This window comes from Puma concolor, chromosome A1, assembly GCF_028749965.1.
Source record: "Puma concolor isolate L17-30 chromosome A1, mPumCon1.1.hap2, whole genome shotgun sequence".
Lineage (NCBI taxonomy): Eukaryota > Metazoa > Chordata > Mammalia > Carnivora > Felidae > Puma > Puma concolor.
In genome coordinates, this window is record NC_141667.1 from 167,981,175 (window position 1) to 167,997,467 (window position 16,293).

At 40.6% G+C, this 16,293-nt stretch overlaps 1 protein-coding gene across 1 annotated transcript in view; it reads right to left on the reverse strand.

The window, feature by feature from the left end:
* Window positions 1-2,180: 2,180 nt before the first annotated feature.
* ERCC5 (ERCC excision repair 5, endonuclease) overlaps window positions 2,181-16,293 on the reverse strand; it is a 32,593-nt gene continuing 18,480 nt past the window's right edge. Inside the window, exons 9-15 of the mRNA XM_086708458.1 lie at window positions 14,720-14,967; window positions 11,211-11,330; window positions 10,830-11,043; window positions 9,928-10,072; window positions 5,770-5,972; window positions 4,577-4,659; window positions 2,181-2,865 (exon numbers count right to left, since the gene is read on the reverse strand). Of these exons, the coding sequence (XP_086564584.1) occupies window positions 2,275-2,865; window positions 4,577-4,659; window positions 5,770-5,972; window positions 9,928-10,072; window positions 10,830-11,043; window positions 11,211-11,330; window positions 14,720-14,967 (1,604 nt within the window). The 3' untranslated portion in view covers window positions 2,181-2,274. The remainder of the gene's footprint in view (window positions 2,866-4,576; window positions 4,660-5,769; window positions 5,973-9,927; window positions 10,073-10,829; window positions 11,044-11,210; window positions 11,331-14,719; window positions 14,968-16,293) is intronic.

Genomic DNA, 16,293 nt, shown 5'->3' on the forward strand with positions numbered 1-16,293 from the left:
TCTGGGCTGATGGCTCAGAGCCTGGAGCCTGTTTCCAATTCTGTGTCTCCCTCTCTCTCTGCCCCTCCCCCATTCATGCTCTGTCTCTCTCTATCTCAAAAATAAATAAACGTTGAAAAAAAAAATTAAAAAATAAATAAATAAATAAATAAATAAAGTGACATGATAACAATGATCACTTCAGTTATACTGAACTGTCTGAAAAGTACATGGATACTTCTGCCTCCAACTGTAAGTAGCTTATAGCCTACCTCTGCTTCTGAGAACTAGAAAAGCAAATTACACACACACACACACACACACACACACACACACACACACACACACACGAGAGGTCATCAGAGAGTTGTCAAGGCAACCAAGAATTCCAGGCTTTTGCTGACTATTGGGGTAAAGAGGCCGAGAGGGCAAAGGAAAGACAACAGGGAGGGATGCCAGTGGAATTTCAGATCTCACAGAACCAAGGAGACAAAGTACAGTGTTTGGGGCCAGCAAGGTGGCCAGGAATTGGGAGCCCAAGATCCCAGCAAGCACAGAGAAATAAACCCCACACTCAGCACTGACTCTCCACTCAAGGCCTTTGCTCAATAAGATGTTTAGGGCAAGAGGCTAACTTCCCAACCAAAGAGTGGCTAGAAGCAGATGTAGCAGGGACCTAGACCTTCACGTTAGACAGCAGCCTAGGGGATGGCTGATCCTGGGACCCTGAATGACCTCATGGTGGACAGCTGCCCAACTGGCTCAGACTGGTCAGCCTGTTGACTGGGAGATGAATAATTGTCCAGCTTATCTAGGCCACTGCATACGAACATCTCTTTGCTACAGGAGCTCAGCCTTCACCCCAGCTACTGTAGGGCAAAACAAATGTAAATTATCTATTAAAGACAACAAAATTCAATTTTAACAAAAGTACTATCTACAAACACATATGCAGAAAACTCCCAATTATTAGGTAGCTCTGAGAAATGAGGATAATATGAAAAAGTTAATGTCCTCCCATCCCATCCCCAAAAAAGTGTTCTGCTTCAAATGACTCCAGAAAAAAGAAGCATTAAAAACAGATCTGAGTATATTTACGTGGAAGCCATGGTTGACTCCAGAAGAAAGCTGCTAGAGAAGACTGGTAGAAGCAGACAAGATATTTCAAATTTCAAGATATTTCAAAGAATAAGTAATAAGCAAGGAAAAGCAGCAGCTGCAGATCAACTATTTGAGAAGTTGGGCTAAAAGGTGAAAATAAACAAAAGCTTAAAAAAAAAAAAAGCACCCAACAGTCAGTCAACGGTTGTTGAAAGGTACCTGTATTTAGCATTCATTGGTGATGATGTCGATTATTTGAAGGCAGAGGAAGAAAATCAGTCAAGATGGAAAGACCAAAGATGTCAGAAAAGACACAGACTTGGGAAGACAGTACCTCTGAAGGCCAAAGAACCCAAGCTCAGCCTGCTCTTCACCATAAGCAATCAGAACTTTGAGAGCCGCTGTTGGGAGAGGTCTCAGCAGGAGCAACACTAAAGTAACCGTGGCCAGGGCGCTCTAGAGCAATGTCTCTATCAACAGTAATTGACCTCTGGAAGCCACCCCTGAAGTCACCCACCTACACCGGTTCAGCCGCAGTCCTGAGCCCCCACAGCCACTTACACACAAGTCGGCTTGTGACAACCAAATTATCTTAAAAGAGAAACATTATGGTACAGAGGCTCCCGCATACAGTTAATACTCACAGGGGAATCACGCACCCCATTCCAGCTTCCTCATTATTTTGCTAGAACCACAGCAAACATACTTTTCAAAGGATGTGGCAGCAAAGTGAGGTTCCCTCCTGCTATCCTCTTACATGGCCGCTGAGGAAAAAGGGGAAGGTGCAGAAAACAGGACTTCACGTAGTTGTGGGCAACTGCCACTGTTATGGAATAAGAAATAAGGAGATCTTTCTTCTCATCTGGGTCAGAAAGTCAGGGGGAATGCATATAGACACTGACCACTGACCAACAGAAATCCCTTCCTTTCTGTCAATGCTGTCAGAAAGCATCAGACACCGTATGATAATAGAAACATGAACAAAGACTGTGAGTACAAGGAAATACTCAATGACGTGGAAAACACTAGAAAAACATATCAGAAAACAAGTAACTGTCAAGCTCTGCATCCGTAGTTTTACAAACCACACAATAAAAAACTTGTGCAAATACTTTTAATTGTACTATTTCATCACAACAAATTCATTACAAGATGTTAAGTTGTACCCGATGATGGAGAACACACTGGTTTAAATTAGCTTTTCCTCTTTCTCCCTCTGGTACCTCTCAGTTTGCCCTTTTTCTTCCCAAACACAGATCTGGCAGTCACCAGCACTGGTGCTGTCCCTGCTTGGTCATCATCACTAGAGCTGCTGCTGGTCGAGTCTTCGTCGCGGACAGGAGCAGGGCGCCCTGCTCTTGGCAAAGCCGGACGGCTGATGGGGGGCTCCTCGGCTGCCTTCCCCCTTTGCAGGTTCACCAAAGATACATACTCAGCATCCTCCCCAGAAGACGCCCCGGATGACGGCGAAAGGCAGGTGCCCCCCAGAAACCCACCACATTTATTCGCTTGCTTAGGATCTGAAAGCCTCTTTCTTTTCAGGTTTGATGACTCTTTTCGTTTATTTGCCATGCATCTCTTCTGGGTTTTTCCTTGTGCCGTATCCGGGAACTCACAGTCTTTCTCCATGGCAACAGACACCCCTTCTATTTCACTGGCCTCTTCTTCTCTTTCTTTTCTCAGCATACATGTCACAGCTCTGTTAAGTCTCTGGCTCCTAATACCCTTAGCATCTCGTCTCTCCTGTTGAGCTAATCTAAAGAAAGAATCAATTCGGAGCTGTGTCTAAAAAAATGAAATGAAATAAAAAATCAGCCAAGGAGGTAAACTTTCTAAAGCATATCAAAGAGTTCCACCTTGATCACCAGCTTCGGAGGGCTGTTTCAGAGAATATGAATTCATTCTCTCTCAAAAGCCAAATCTCTCCTACGTGATTTGCTGGAGATAGGTTTTATTTTTCTAGATCATACTTAAAGCAGTACTTGTACCACCTCTGTCACCCCCAAGTCCCCCGTACACAGCTCAAATAAGAACCCCCTTCCAAGGCACGTAATGAGACTGAAATATTTCTCAGTAGCCAAAAAGACCACCTCCTCTAGGAGCAACACAGTGTCACGGGTCTGTTTCCAAATTTCACTCTTCCTTTCTTTTGAACTCATCATCCTCATGCGATACACTGAGGAGACAACCTCACAGCATATTGGGAGTCGTAGGAAACAGGCATGTGTTTTGGTTAGCAAACCCTCTTCTAGGAGGACAGTTGCATTTGGGAAAAGTTATATGCCTAATGTTCATCACACCATTATTTAGGAAAACCTGAAAATGGAGGGCCTGCTAAGTAAACTCAACCAGTAAGTGAAATCTCTTCGATGAAATGCAATCTGGTCACTTGAAATTATGAAACCTATGCAATACAGAAAATAGTCCTCTGTTATTAAGTATGGGGGGAGTCAGATCTATCAGACTGCACTTATGTGTGACAACAAATCTATGTGGGAATGGGGGTGGGGGGGTGGGAATAAAAGAAAATAGACCTAAATGTTAACATCTGTGCCAGAGAAAGTAAATAATGGATAATTTTAATGCATTTTTTTCACTCTCTAATTTAGGAGAAATAAATTTACACTAACTTCTACAAGGTAAGGGAAAAAACATATTATAATAAAATATATCTGAAATTAAGGAGTAATCAATCACTAAGCCAAGAAGCTTTCTGAGTCTGTTGGCATACAACGTCTGTATTAGAGAGAGCCCTCAAATAAGCAACAGGAGACTCTTTCTGGAAAAGCATGTCAGTTTTATGTTTTTTTGTTTTTTTGTTTTTTTTCAAAACTAACCAAGCTTGATGACAATAGATTTAAATATAAGTATCTTACAGGATATGGTCCCATACGTACAGGTAAACCATTCAGTAGAAATATTTTGGAGGTTGTTCCTGGGGTAGGAACAGTTTTCTGTACGGGTAGGAACATACTCACAGATGAGCAAGACACAATTATCTACCAACGCGGGAGAACTGAGGGACATACAAAGGCCTCGTTTCTCCTCAAAAATCTCTCCTGCCAACATGCCAAAATGATGATGGTTCACATATAGAATTAAGGAGCATTAGTACTTGAGGAGAATTTAATGATCAGGATGGCTTTGGACTGGACACTTCCCCAACTTTTTAAAAATGAAAATAGCTCTGAAAAAGTAAAATATTCAACCATAAACACCTCAGTGTGTGATCCATTATTAGACTGTTTTTTTCAAAGTCAGAATGAATAATGCAAAGACACCAAAGTCCAGCCCTAAGAGTAAAATTCAAAAATTAAGACAAAGTGCAGTTTTCTTTTTCTGTTTTCCTCTGTTCTCTTATCTAAAGCATAATAATTTTAAAATGGATGTCATATGCCCTAAGATAAAAGAGTAACTCATCTTTAACAGCTGCCACTCACAGCCTTCCTAAGTTCACTCCTCACCCTGAATTTAGGAAAAGAGCTGCCATGATTACCTGCTGGGCGTTCAGTTGCTTTAATACTGGAAACAGAGACTCATCTGTCTTTGTCCTGTTCCAGCCAAAATAACGCTGACAAAATATGCAGGCAGTTAAGGCTTCTACGTGTTTTTAAATATATTTAAACAAGTGAAAAATAAAAAGGTCCAAAGAACTCACCCTAATTCCATTCCCCAGATCTTAGAGATTTTCATATTTATAAGGAATAAGTGGTAGAGAAAAGAATGACAATGACTTCAGTGTCCTCTAAGATAAGACATATCCAATTCTCATTTTAGGACATCAAAGACTCGTTACTATGGAAAACAGTTAACCTAGATTAAAAACAAGTTTCAGATATCATACATACGTCTCTGAGAGAAAAATATTGTAGTTAGACTAATACTGTTAAACGTTTAAACACCTATCCAAATCATTATTTAAAAATGCAGAAAGGAACATATAAATAATAACAAAAAACAAAACTACTAATCTTTTCTATTCTTTCAGAATGAATTAATACTTAGTTTGTGGTAGTATCTATGAATGCTTATCACTACTTATTTCAGGAAAGACCTTGTTTAACGCTAAAGAGATTATTCATGATAGCTAAAACACGGAAGCAACGCAAGTAGCCACCTATAGATGGACAGATAAGCAAAATGTGGGGCATCCACACAACAGAGTGTTATTAAGCCTTAAAAGGAAGGAAACTCTGACACGTGCTACAACATGGATGAACTTTGAAGACATTACGCTAAGTGACATAAGTCAGACACAAAAAGACCAATACTGTAGGATTCCTTAGTCAAGGAGGTCCTTAGTCAAAATCACAGAAACAGCTGACTGTGGTCACCGAGAGCTGAGTGGAGGCAGAAGGGGAGTTACTGTGTAATGGGGACAGGGTTTCGGTTCTTTCCGGATGAAAACAATATGGGGGTAGATGGTGGGGATTGGTGCACAACAATGTGAGTGTATTTAACGGCACTGATGGGTACACTTAAAATGTTAAGATGATAAATTCTGTTCAGTGTATTTTACCACAAAAAAAAAGGAAAAGGAAAAGGAAAAATCCTAAGGAGAGAGAAAAAGGAGCATCTTAGATAGACAGAATGTTAAGAAAAAGTGGATCCTAGTGCATGTTCCCTCAGTTGCAAACGGAAACACATACTTGGCTCAGCGTTCCTTTACGTTTTAAGAAGTAAAAGGATATTCTCTAATTTTGTCGAGATCTGGCTTCCCCCACAGAAATGACCCCCTGGAGTCATCCACCACAGGTTTGAGGTAAGCGTCTGCCACAGCTGGGTTGGGAAAGCCAGGTGTGAGTTGCAGCTTGCGTAATTTTTTTTTCACTTTGGTGTCATAGGGGTCAGGTCTTATCTTCTTACTTTTTTGAGCTTCATGCCACCACTCTCTAGAAGGCAAAGGAGACAGACCACGACGTTATAGTGGAAACGCTGCAGATACAGGCCTATACTTAGATAGAAGACGCAACGTCAAGTCCCGACTCCAGAACAAATCCTATGACCCACAGAGAACAACTTCATCATTTTTAATGTTCTTCACCACAACATGTAACGATGGCAAACACTGACTGAAAGCCTACCGTGCCTGGCACCGTGTTAGCTCTTCTACACGCCGTATATCACACGACCACAGTCTGACCACTGTCCTCACATCACAGATGAAGAGCTGAATGCCAGCAGAAGTCACTACCTGCTCAAGATTTCACAGCTGGGACTGGGAGGGTCAGAACCTGAGGATCTCCCTCCAGAGCCCACAGCTTCTCTGGCTCTCTTTCTTGCAGTAAAATGAAGTAAACTGTATCATTTACCTCAAACCAACTATAGTAACAGACCCAAGAATATTTAAGAATATGTAAAACTGCCAAGAACATGTTAAATTTTTAAAAATGCAGAACATGAGTCTATATAAAGTCTAACATCAATTTTGGGGAAAATGCATATATGTGAGAAAGAGAAAACATAAGCAAGCCAATTTAAAATAAGAAAAACAGCAACAACTATTATTTTACTGTGGGCTAGGCAATGTTCTAAGCAAGGACAGAGCTGTTCATTTTCTTCTTCATATTTTATTCCTTCCTCAGTTTTTCCATTGTGACCATAAATTACCATGGCAAGTTCAAGAGAGCCACACGTTCCGTGATTCTCCTGCCATCCAGAAGTGGCTCGGCATCCCTTCCCTCGAGCCGGGTGGGCTCTGTGACCAAGGAAGTGATGCTGGGCCAGGTCTTCAGGGGCTGCAGTTTCCACATCCCAGCCCTGAGAATATCTGCCTTGGAAGCAGCCGACATGCTGTGAGGAAGCGCCCACTAGTGAGGAGGTCCAGACGGACAGGGTCCACCATTCTGGCTGGGCTCCCGGCTGACAGTCAGTACCACTGGCCAGATCTGTGGCTCCAACTCCAGTGGATCCTCTAGCCCAGCGGAGCGGCACCCCAACACACATGGAACCCAACAAGACACGTCCACACAGCCTCACCAAACTGCAGATTCATGGGCAAAATCAATGGCTGCTGCTGTCTGAAGCCGCTGAGGTTTAACGTATTTTATAATACAGCAAGAGATAACCAGAAAAATTTATACAATTAGGAAACACGAATGGCATAAAGTTAAAATAAAAACATAAAAATAACCCTCACCAATATATACACTCAATGGAACTTAAAAAAACAAAACCTCTATCTCATGCTTAACATGCTTACTAGTATCAGAAACTAACTCAGGTTTGCTCTCAGCCAGCCCCACCTCACCGATGCAGGAGCGCCATCTAGTGTTACAAAAGACTAACTGCAGTCTTCGCTGCAGGGCCAAAAGGAGATTCCAAGGAAAAAAGAATACCGTTTCCAAGAATGCACTAAGGGAATACCTGTAATTCTTCCCCACTCTTTTCAATTTTCACCTTTGAGATAAGTAATTCGGATTGTCCGCTAGGAGGAGCAGCACAACATGCTGAGCACTCCCCACAAGAAACAATCACCCTTCCTGAAAGCAAGAGGGCCAGGCACTCACATAAAGATGCAAGACAGTCGGCCAATCAGCCCTGCTGGCGGAAGCGACTGTGGTAAGACTGAAGGGTCTGGACCCGGGCCAGGTCAGCAGGGTGGACTGCTGTTCTCTGGCCCTGCTCTTTCGGGGCTCTTTGGGCCCAGTGTTTTCAGACCTCATTTTCCCCCAAGCATCCAAAATGTTCTGTGAAATATCCCCCAGTTTAAATGTTGGTAGCCAATTCAAAATTAGAGCCCCTCTTTCGTGGTTGGCCAAACCATGCATAGCTGGGCTGAACTCGCAGGGGAGCCCAGAGCAGCTCCACCTTACAGGGGTGGAGGGTGACTGGCCAGGGCCCACTTGGGAGAAAGGGAACGTAGAAATGAAAGCAAGGCAACGTCCTCAATTTTACTGCTCTTCAGCTTCTCTTCCTGCTCTTTAACTCCACATTGGCCTTAACGCTGCCCAGCCAGGCACAGCGAAAGCTGCTCCTCTCTGCCATCGACCAGCTAGACAAGCAAACCAGAAATGGCTAAAGTGGACTCTGAAAATGTACACCATTCAACTGACAACAAACAAGCAAAATTTACTGAGAGAGAAAAAATGGCATAAATAGGCATTCACTGTATCACAAATTCAAATTTTCACCAACAAAAAAAAATTGGGATATCAAATTGAAAACCTAAATACCATTTTTACTTATCCTAAAATAATTAGGTAAGAACCCAAATATATGTCTATAAAGACACTCAAATCATGTTTGTTTAGACTTAAAAAAAATAAAAATAACAACCCGCTTCTGATTAAATTAATTAATCATGATACATCAAGACTACCACAGAGTCATTAAAAACTGATACTTGGGGCACCCATGTGGCTCAATCAGTTAAACATCCAAGTCTTGATTTCCGGTCAGGTAATGATCTCATGGTAGTGAAATTGAGACCCGCATCAGGTTCTGCACTGGGCATGGAGCCTGCTTAAGATTCTCTCTCTCCCTCTGCCCCTCTCCCCTGCTCATGCTCTCTCTCTCTCCCAAAAAATGTTTATTAAAAAAACTAAAAACTAAAAATTTAAAAAAGACCCTGATAATAACCTATACATTGTAAAAAGTAGATGAAATCATCCATTCTATAAAAAGAAATAATACACACTTATATGAGTATACATGCATGTATGTTTGTATATATACAATGAATAGAGTATACTGTGCATAGAAAAGTTTAAAATTATAGAAATCAAAATGTTAACTGTAACCATTGCTTTAATTCATGTCATAATTTTTCTATTATTTGTACAATAAAGTTATTTGCAGTTTTTCAAGTTACTGATATACCATGACCTACAAGCTATCTAGTAAGTGACTTCCAGTATATCATTTCCTCAATAATATGCAAATTATGAAGACAGAGATAAAGAAAGCATAAAATACATACATTGATATGTATGCTACAGCTGGAGTACAGTGAATATTAAAACCATTTCTGTATTTAAGTTTTAATTTTAATCACTGATCCTTTAGAGATGAACATCTGAGCATTTATCAGACACAGGAGGCACATCTGGAAAGAACTCTAAAGAATCATTAAGTCAACTACTACCAAACAGTATCTCTTGACAAGGTGGTGGTTAGAAAATGCCATCACAACCTCACAAATAAACTACAAGCCACTGAACTGTGAAATTTATGGTATATGACTTATATTCCATTTTTTTTTTAATGCAATCAATGACTAACCTGAAAGAAAGAAGGACTTTCACAGACATCATCCTAACTACCATCTCAGTACCCGAAGGACAACACAACCTGGGCTCTGGCTGGAAGGCAGCCCCACCAGGGGACGCACCTGAGTACACTCAGCAAGAAGGACAGCAGGGCCCAATACAAAGTTCTCAGCATCCTATTTCCATGCCTTCTCTGCCTGACCGTTCAGAACACCTGACACACACAAGTACAGGTACATGTTTGTTTCTCTTCTTCCCCAAGAGCATGGGGCTCCGTGAGAGCACAGTGGAGACTTAGTTATCACTCCTACCCCAGTCTCACAGGCTGTCTGACACACAGTCCCTACTAAATAAATATCTGAATGAATGAAACAGAAATTTCTACTTGCCTATGAAATCCCATAGGCCTGGCTATGTACCCCTGAACTAGGATAAGCCTGGTGTCTCTAAAAACATTGTCTCTGATTTCATTGAACTATAGAAAAGGGAAAACAAGTTTAGTAACCCAATCTATTCCTCCTTCTGTTTTCCCAACAAACAGTGATTTGTAACAGTTCATGATGTAAATAATAGTTCTGTTTGTTACACTGGGTATTTACATAAACATCTGAATTAAAGAAATTAACAAAGAACTTACGAGAATTTTAGGAGAGGTTCCAGGCCATGTCCAGGGAATTCATTGAGAATTTCCATGGCTGTAACACAACCTACAGTTGGTATTCCTTCTGTATAATCACTTCCAAGCAAATAGGCCAAATTTATTAATTTATTCCGGTCTAATCCTATAAAAGTAAAAATCATTTTATATTTTTAACATTTTTACTAGAACACACCAAGCAAGCCTCTGCCTCAGGGCCTTTGCACTCTCTAGGGCCTTTGTCAGACACGCTCATCCCTAAGGTATGTACAACACTCACTACCTCTTTTTTTTAGGTCCTGGCCCAAAAGCTACCTATTAGTAGTCTTTCCTTACCACAACTCTGTATACGACAGCACACACACTTCCTGTGCCTATAAGTCACCCTCTCCTCTTTTACAGCTTTATTTTTCTATATGGTACTTATGTCGAATTATGGTTTACACTTATCATCTGTTTCTCCTACCAGACTTTCATTCTCCGCTGTTTCCCCACTGCCAAGGACAATACCCGCATAGAGGAATTGATATATATTTGTTAAATAAATGGGAAAAGGAAGAATCACTGCCAGAAAAGCCAACAGAGGGCCACGAAGCTCACGACTCCAGCAGGAGTGACTCCCCCCTGCCTCCCCATCTCTACCACCTTTGGTTTACTCTGGAGACCTCAGGTAACCAAAGTTTAAGCAGGTCAGGTAATTAAAAATGCAGAACATGCCTAAACATTACTAGGGTTTTAATTCCTAATTCTAATTTAAAAATCCTATTCCTCTATATAAGCAAAAGATCACTTACATGAAAACTTGTATAGACCAACCATTTCCATTAATACATCAAATTAGTTCCTTCGACAGGAAAAAATTCATAATACAAATTCAAAGTAATCATACTCTGAAGTCTTACCAAGTTGGTTGTGAAAGTCCACATATTGGTAATATTCTACAAACTTGTTTTTATTAAAAAAGTTTTTATAGACATGCCGTGCTCCAAACAGCCAAATATCACTATCATCAGTGATTGTTCCAGAAGTTTGATCAGTCAAATCCAGGATGGCGCACTGAGCCTCTGCTTCCATGGGAGCCTCAATGTAGGGAATGCCAAACAGGCGAAGAAGTTCCTGAGGAGTTACAGACACGCAATCACCCCTGTGGAATGCAGGACCTGGCCGTGACCAGAAATGGGAGCAGTGCGTAAACATTTCACTTATTGCATTCCCTTGGGGAATCTGATTAAGTACAAGCAGCACTATGTACCGTTAAAGGAGGCTTGAGCTGGTGCACCTACCTGGCTTTCCAGGAACATCTGCCCTGTCACGGTAGCAGCAATCCGTTCTTGCTGCTGTTTTTGTGCTTTCAGTGAATTCTGTTGTTCTAACAGGTTGCTCTCCAGAGTTTCCAGTTCCTCCTATAAAATAATTTCATCTGTAGATAATTATATTAATAGTCCAATTAAACTCATGTCTTACAAAAAGCTTGCATTTAGTCTGAGTAAATTACCAAATAAGCTCTCTTCCTTATGAAGTTTTCCACTTGGATTTTTGAGTAAGTCTGTAATTTCTTTAGAGTTCCCTCACTAAATCACACGGAAGTGGAGACCATCCCAGACAGCAACCTACACAAAACAGGAGCCATCAGCAAGAACAAGATGTATGCAAATAGAAACTGTGAGTAAAGAAACTGTGGTATAGGGGGGCCTGGCTGGCTCAGCCAATAGAGCATGGGATTCTTGATCTTAGGGTTGTGAGTTCAAGCCCCAAGTTGAGTGTAGAGATTACTTAAAAGCAAAATCTTTTTAAAAAAGAAAGAAAGCAAACTGTGTTATACATGCATACAATGAAAATACTATTCAGCCATAAAAAAACAATGAAATCTTGCCTTTTGTGACAACATGGATGGACCTTGAGGGCATTATGCTAGTAAAATAAATTAGAGAAAGACAATTACCACATGATCTTTCTTACAGGTGGAATCTAAAAAGTTTTTTTTAATTAAAAAGATTTTAATAGGTTGTAGATACAGAGAATAAATTGGTGGTTGCTGGGGAGGCTGGGGAGGGGGAGAAATGGGTAAACTGTTGAGTTTTGGGTTTTTGAGTTTAAACAAATTGAATTTAAAAAAAACCCTTGGGGGGCGCCTGGGTGGCGCAGTCGGTTGAGCGTCCGACTTCAGCCAGGTCACGATCTCGCGGTCCGTGAGTTCGAGCCCCGCGTCGGGCTCTGGGCTGATGGCTCAGAGCCTGGAGCCTGTTTCCGATTCTGTGTCTCCCTCTCTCTCTGCCCCTCCCCCGTTCATGCTCTGTCTCTCTCTGTCCCAAAAATAAATAAACGTTGAAAAAAAAAAAAAAAATTTTAAAAAAACCCTTGGGTAAGATACCACTTCCCATCCACTAGGATGACTAGAATCAAAAGGACAGATATAACTGTGGAACCCTTGTGCACTGCTGGTGGGAATGGTGTAGCCACTTTAGAAAACAGTCTGATGGGTCCTCAAAAGATTAAACACAGTTACCCTGTGACCCAGCAATTCTATCCCCTAGGTGTGGGCCAAAGAGAAATGAAGACATACATCCTCACAAAAACCTGTACATGGAAGTTTATAACAACATTTTTCATAATAGCCAAAAAGTATAAACAACCCAAATTTCCACCAAATGATGAACAAATAAAATGTGGTATGTATCCATACAGTGGAATACTATTTGGCAATAAAAAGAAATAAAGTCCTGGGGCACCTGGGTGGCTCAGCCAGTTAAACGTCCAACTCTTGATTTCAGCTCAGGTCCTGATCTCTCGGTTTGTGAGTAAGAGCCCTGCATCCAGCTCTGCACTGACAATGCAGAGCCTGCTTGGGATTCATTCTCTCTCTCTCTCTCTCTCTCTCTCTCTCTCTCTCTCTCTCTCTCTCAGTCTCTGCAGCTCCCAGCTCACTCGTGCATGTGCACGCTCTCTCTCTCTCCCAAAATAAATAAATAAACTTAAAAAAAAAATTTTTTAATTAAAAAAAAAAAGAAGTACTAACACATGCTACAACATGGATGGACCTTGAAAACATTCTGCTAAATGAATGGAGCCAGAAACAAAAGGCACAAGTTGTATGCTCCCATTTATCTGGAATTTCCAGAAAAGACAAATCCACAGAGACAGAAAGTCGATGAGTGGACCACTGATGAGTGGCTCCCAGGAGCTGAGGGAAGACATGGAGTATGACTGCTAATCAGTACAAGGCTTCTTTTTGGGGTGATGCACAGGTTCTAAAACTGTGATGATTACATAACTGTGAATACACTAAAAGCTATAAACTATAAAAACTAAAATCAATTTCTATAACATCAAAAATATGAAATACTTGGAGATGAATCTGACAAAGGATATGTAAGAGTTATACAAGGAAAACTGTAAAACACTGCTGAGAAAACTGCAAAAGATCTAAGTGAATCAAGATATATCCTGTGTTCACTGATCAGAAGATACAGTGTTGCTAAGATGCTAATTCTCCCTAAATCGATCTGTGTATTCAATGCAATCTCATCAAAACTGAGAAGCTAATTCTAAAATGTATATGGAAATGCATAGGATTTATTACAGCGAAGCAACTTTGAAAAAACAAAGTCAGAAGACTCAACTTCACATTGCCTCAAAATTTGTGATGTTTTAGTTGGTTTTGGTATATCATACAAGGCACCAAAGCTTTTATTTTTCTAGCACCACTGAAAAGACTATCCTTTCTCCATCCAACTGCCTTTGTAGCATTGTTGAAAATCTGTTGTCCATACACGCACAGATCTATTTCTGTACTTTCTATTAAGTTCTGTTGATCTATGTGTCTACCTTTATGCCAAGAGTAAACTGTCTTGACTATTGTTGCTTGGTTCTGTTGCTGGACTCTATTTTGTTCTATTGATCTATGTATCTACCCTTTAGCCAATATAATACTGTCCTGATTACTGTAGCTTTATAGTAAATCCTGATATCAAGTAGTATAAGTCCTCCAATTTTTTCTTTTTCAAAATTGTTTTGAGTACTCTAGTTTCGTTGCTTTTGCGCATAAATTTTAGAATCAGCTTGTTAATATCCAACAAAAATTTCTGTTGGGTTTTACTGGAATTCCATTAATCTATGGATCAGTTTGGGGAGAACTGGAATCTTAATGATACTGAGTCTTCCCATCCAAAACTACATGTATTTAGGTCTTCCCTGATTTCTATCATTAGTGTTTGCAATTTTGAACGTTATCTTTCACATATGTTATAAGCTGCATACACAGTATTTTATGCTTTTAGGTGCTACTGTATGTGGTTCTTGCTGTGGACTGAATTGTGTTCCCCCAAATTCACATGTTAAAGCCCTAACCCCAGATGTGACTGCATCTGGAGATAGTATCTTCAGGAGATAATTAAGGTTAAATGAGGTCATAAAGGTGGAGCCCTAATCTGATAGGACTGTAGCCTTAGAAAAAGAGATATCTCCTTCCCTCTCTCCCTACCCTCTTCCTCCCCTCCTCTACCAGCCCCCTCCCGCACCCCACTCCACCCGTACCATGTGAGGACATGGCAAGAAGGCAGCCATCTACAAGCCAGAAAAAGAGCTCTCACCAGGAACCAACAATAGCCTGCACCTTGATCTTAGACTTCCCAATCCCCAGAACTATGAAAAAATAAGTTTGTTATTTAAGGAAAAAAAAAAAAAAGCATGCAAATAGCTAATAAATGTTCATCCAGTAACTCCTTAAAGCTCAAAAGCTGTTTAACTTGGCTCTTTCTTAGCAATAAGTTAAAACTCAATGTCATATTATTACCAAATTAATATCTTGCCATTCATTGAGTGAACTGTCTGCATCTTTTTCAGCTTCGTCACGTGGCTCAATATCCAAGGCCTCACTTCCAGAGTTGTGTCTTAGGGGGCCCTCGGAGTCACCAGAGGCTTCTTCCTTCTCAGTTCCTACTGGTTCCTCTTCATCTTGTTCAGAGGGAGGTCTGGAAGCTTCATGTGACTCAGCTTGAAGTTCATCACTACTAGGTACACTCTGGACCTCAATGAAACTTCCTGGACCAAAATGAACAAGATCACTTTATTTATAAGTGAAACATTAAAACTATCCTGAAATCATCAAGAGCTTTCCAAAGTATCCTTAAAAATGTTTCACGGTGGGACACCTGGGTGGTTCAGTTGGTTAAGTGTCCAACTCTTGATTTCGGCTCAGATCATGATCTCACAGTTTGAATTCAAGCCCCGCTTGGGATTCTCTCTCTTCCTCTCTCTCTGCCCCTCCCCTGCTCGTGCTCTCTCTCTCTCTCTCAAAATAAATAAGCAAAAAAATTTTATAAAAAAATGTTTTACTCTCAAAAGATTTGAATTTAATAGAAAACATGTAACAATAACATATTACTATTAAACATATTTAATAATAAATATCTGTAACTTCACAATAAGCCTTTTCCATTAGGTAAACTGGCACTGCCTTTGAAGTTAGGAACCAAGCTTTCAAAGATTTGCATATAAGCTTTATGCAAATATGCTAAGTTAACTAATATTGTTTTAAAGTTCACAAAAGGAAATAATCAGAGATGCAAACAATCATGTAGGTTGTTAAATATGTTTTCATGCTACTTCACTAGAACATAGCAAAGAATGAAGCTGTGACTTAGTGGAAAGAATCCTGGATAAGTACTCAGGGGAAATAGCTCTTCTCTTACACTTGCCTTCCCTCCTCTCTTGTGTCTTTTCTTTTCTGTGAAAAAAATTGATTCCCTTCCTTCCCTTCAGGTGGAGGAGGCTGGATTTCAGGATGCAATCAGGACAGAGTGGGCTGGAGATCCCAGCATGGGGACTGGAGCCAAGAAGACAGCCAGGACCAAGGAGGACACCAATGGGATCAGATGGTTACAAACTGAGAGAGAACAAGCAATTAGTTAATGTATTAAGGACAATAGGAGTCAGGTTTTTCACTGTTTGGAAAAGAAATTAGAACAAAGGTGGAAGCTAATATGAAATCTGTAATATTGGATTGGACTGCAGATACCAGTATGAACTTACAGATTTGTACATGTGTAATTCATACTTATTTGTAGAGAAATAAATATAGATGGGTGTGTGCACGTTTGTGTGTGTATACATAAATATTATTTCCTGGCTTTGTCCCCGAGAGGGCCTGAAGCAATGACACCCCAGTAACGGTGAACACACTCAGTGTCCAGACCTTGGTTTCCAAACATCATGCTCCATTACAAGGACGAGGGCTCTTTGGTGAACTGCTTGGACCCAGGGACAGGACAGGGCAGGATAAGTAGAAAAGAAATCTGGAATATCTTGACCAGAAAGTAAAGAAATGCTCAAAATATAATGGGGAATTGTCCAAAGTCACAGGAGCCA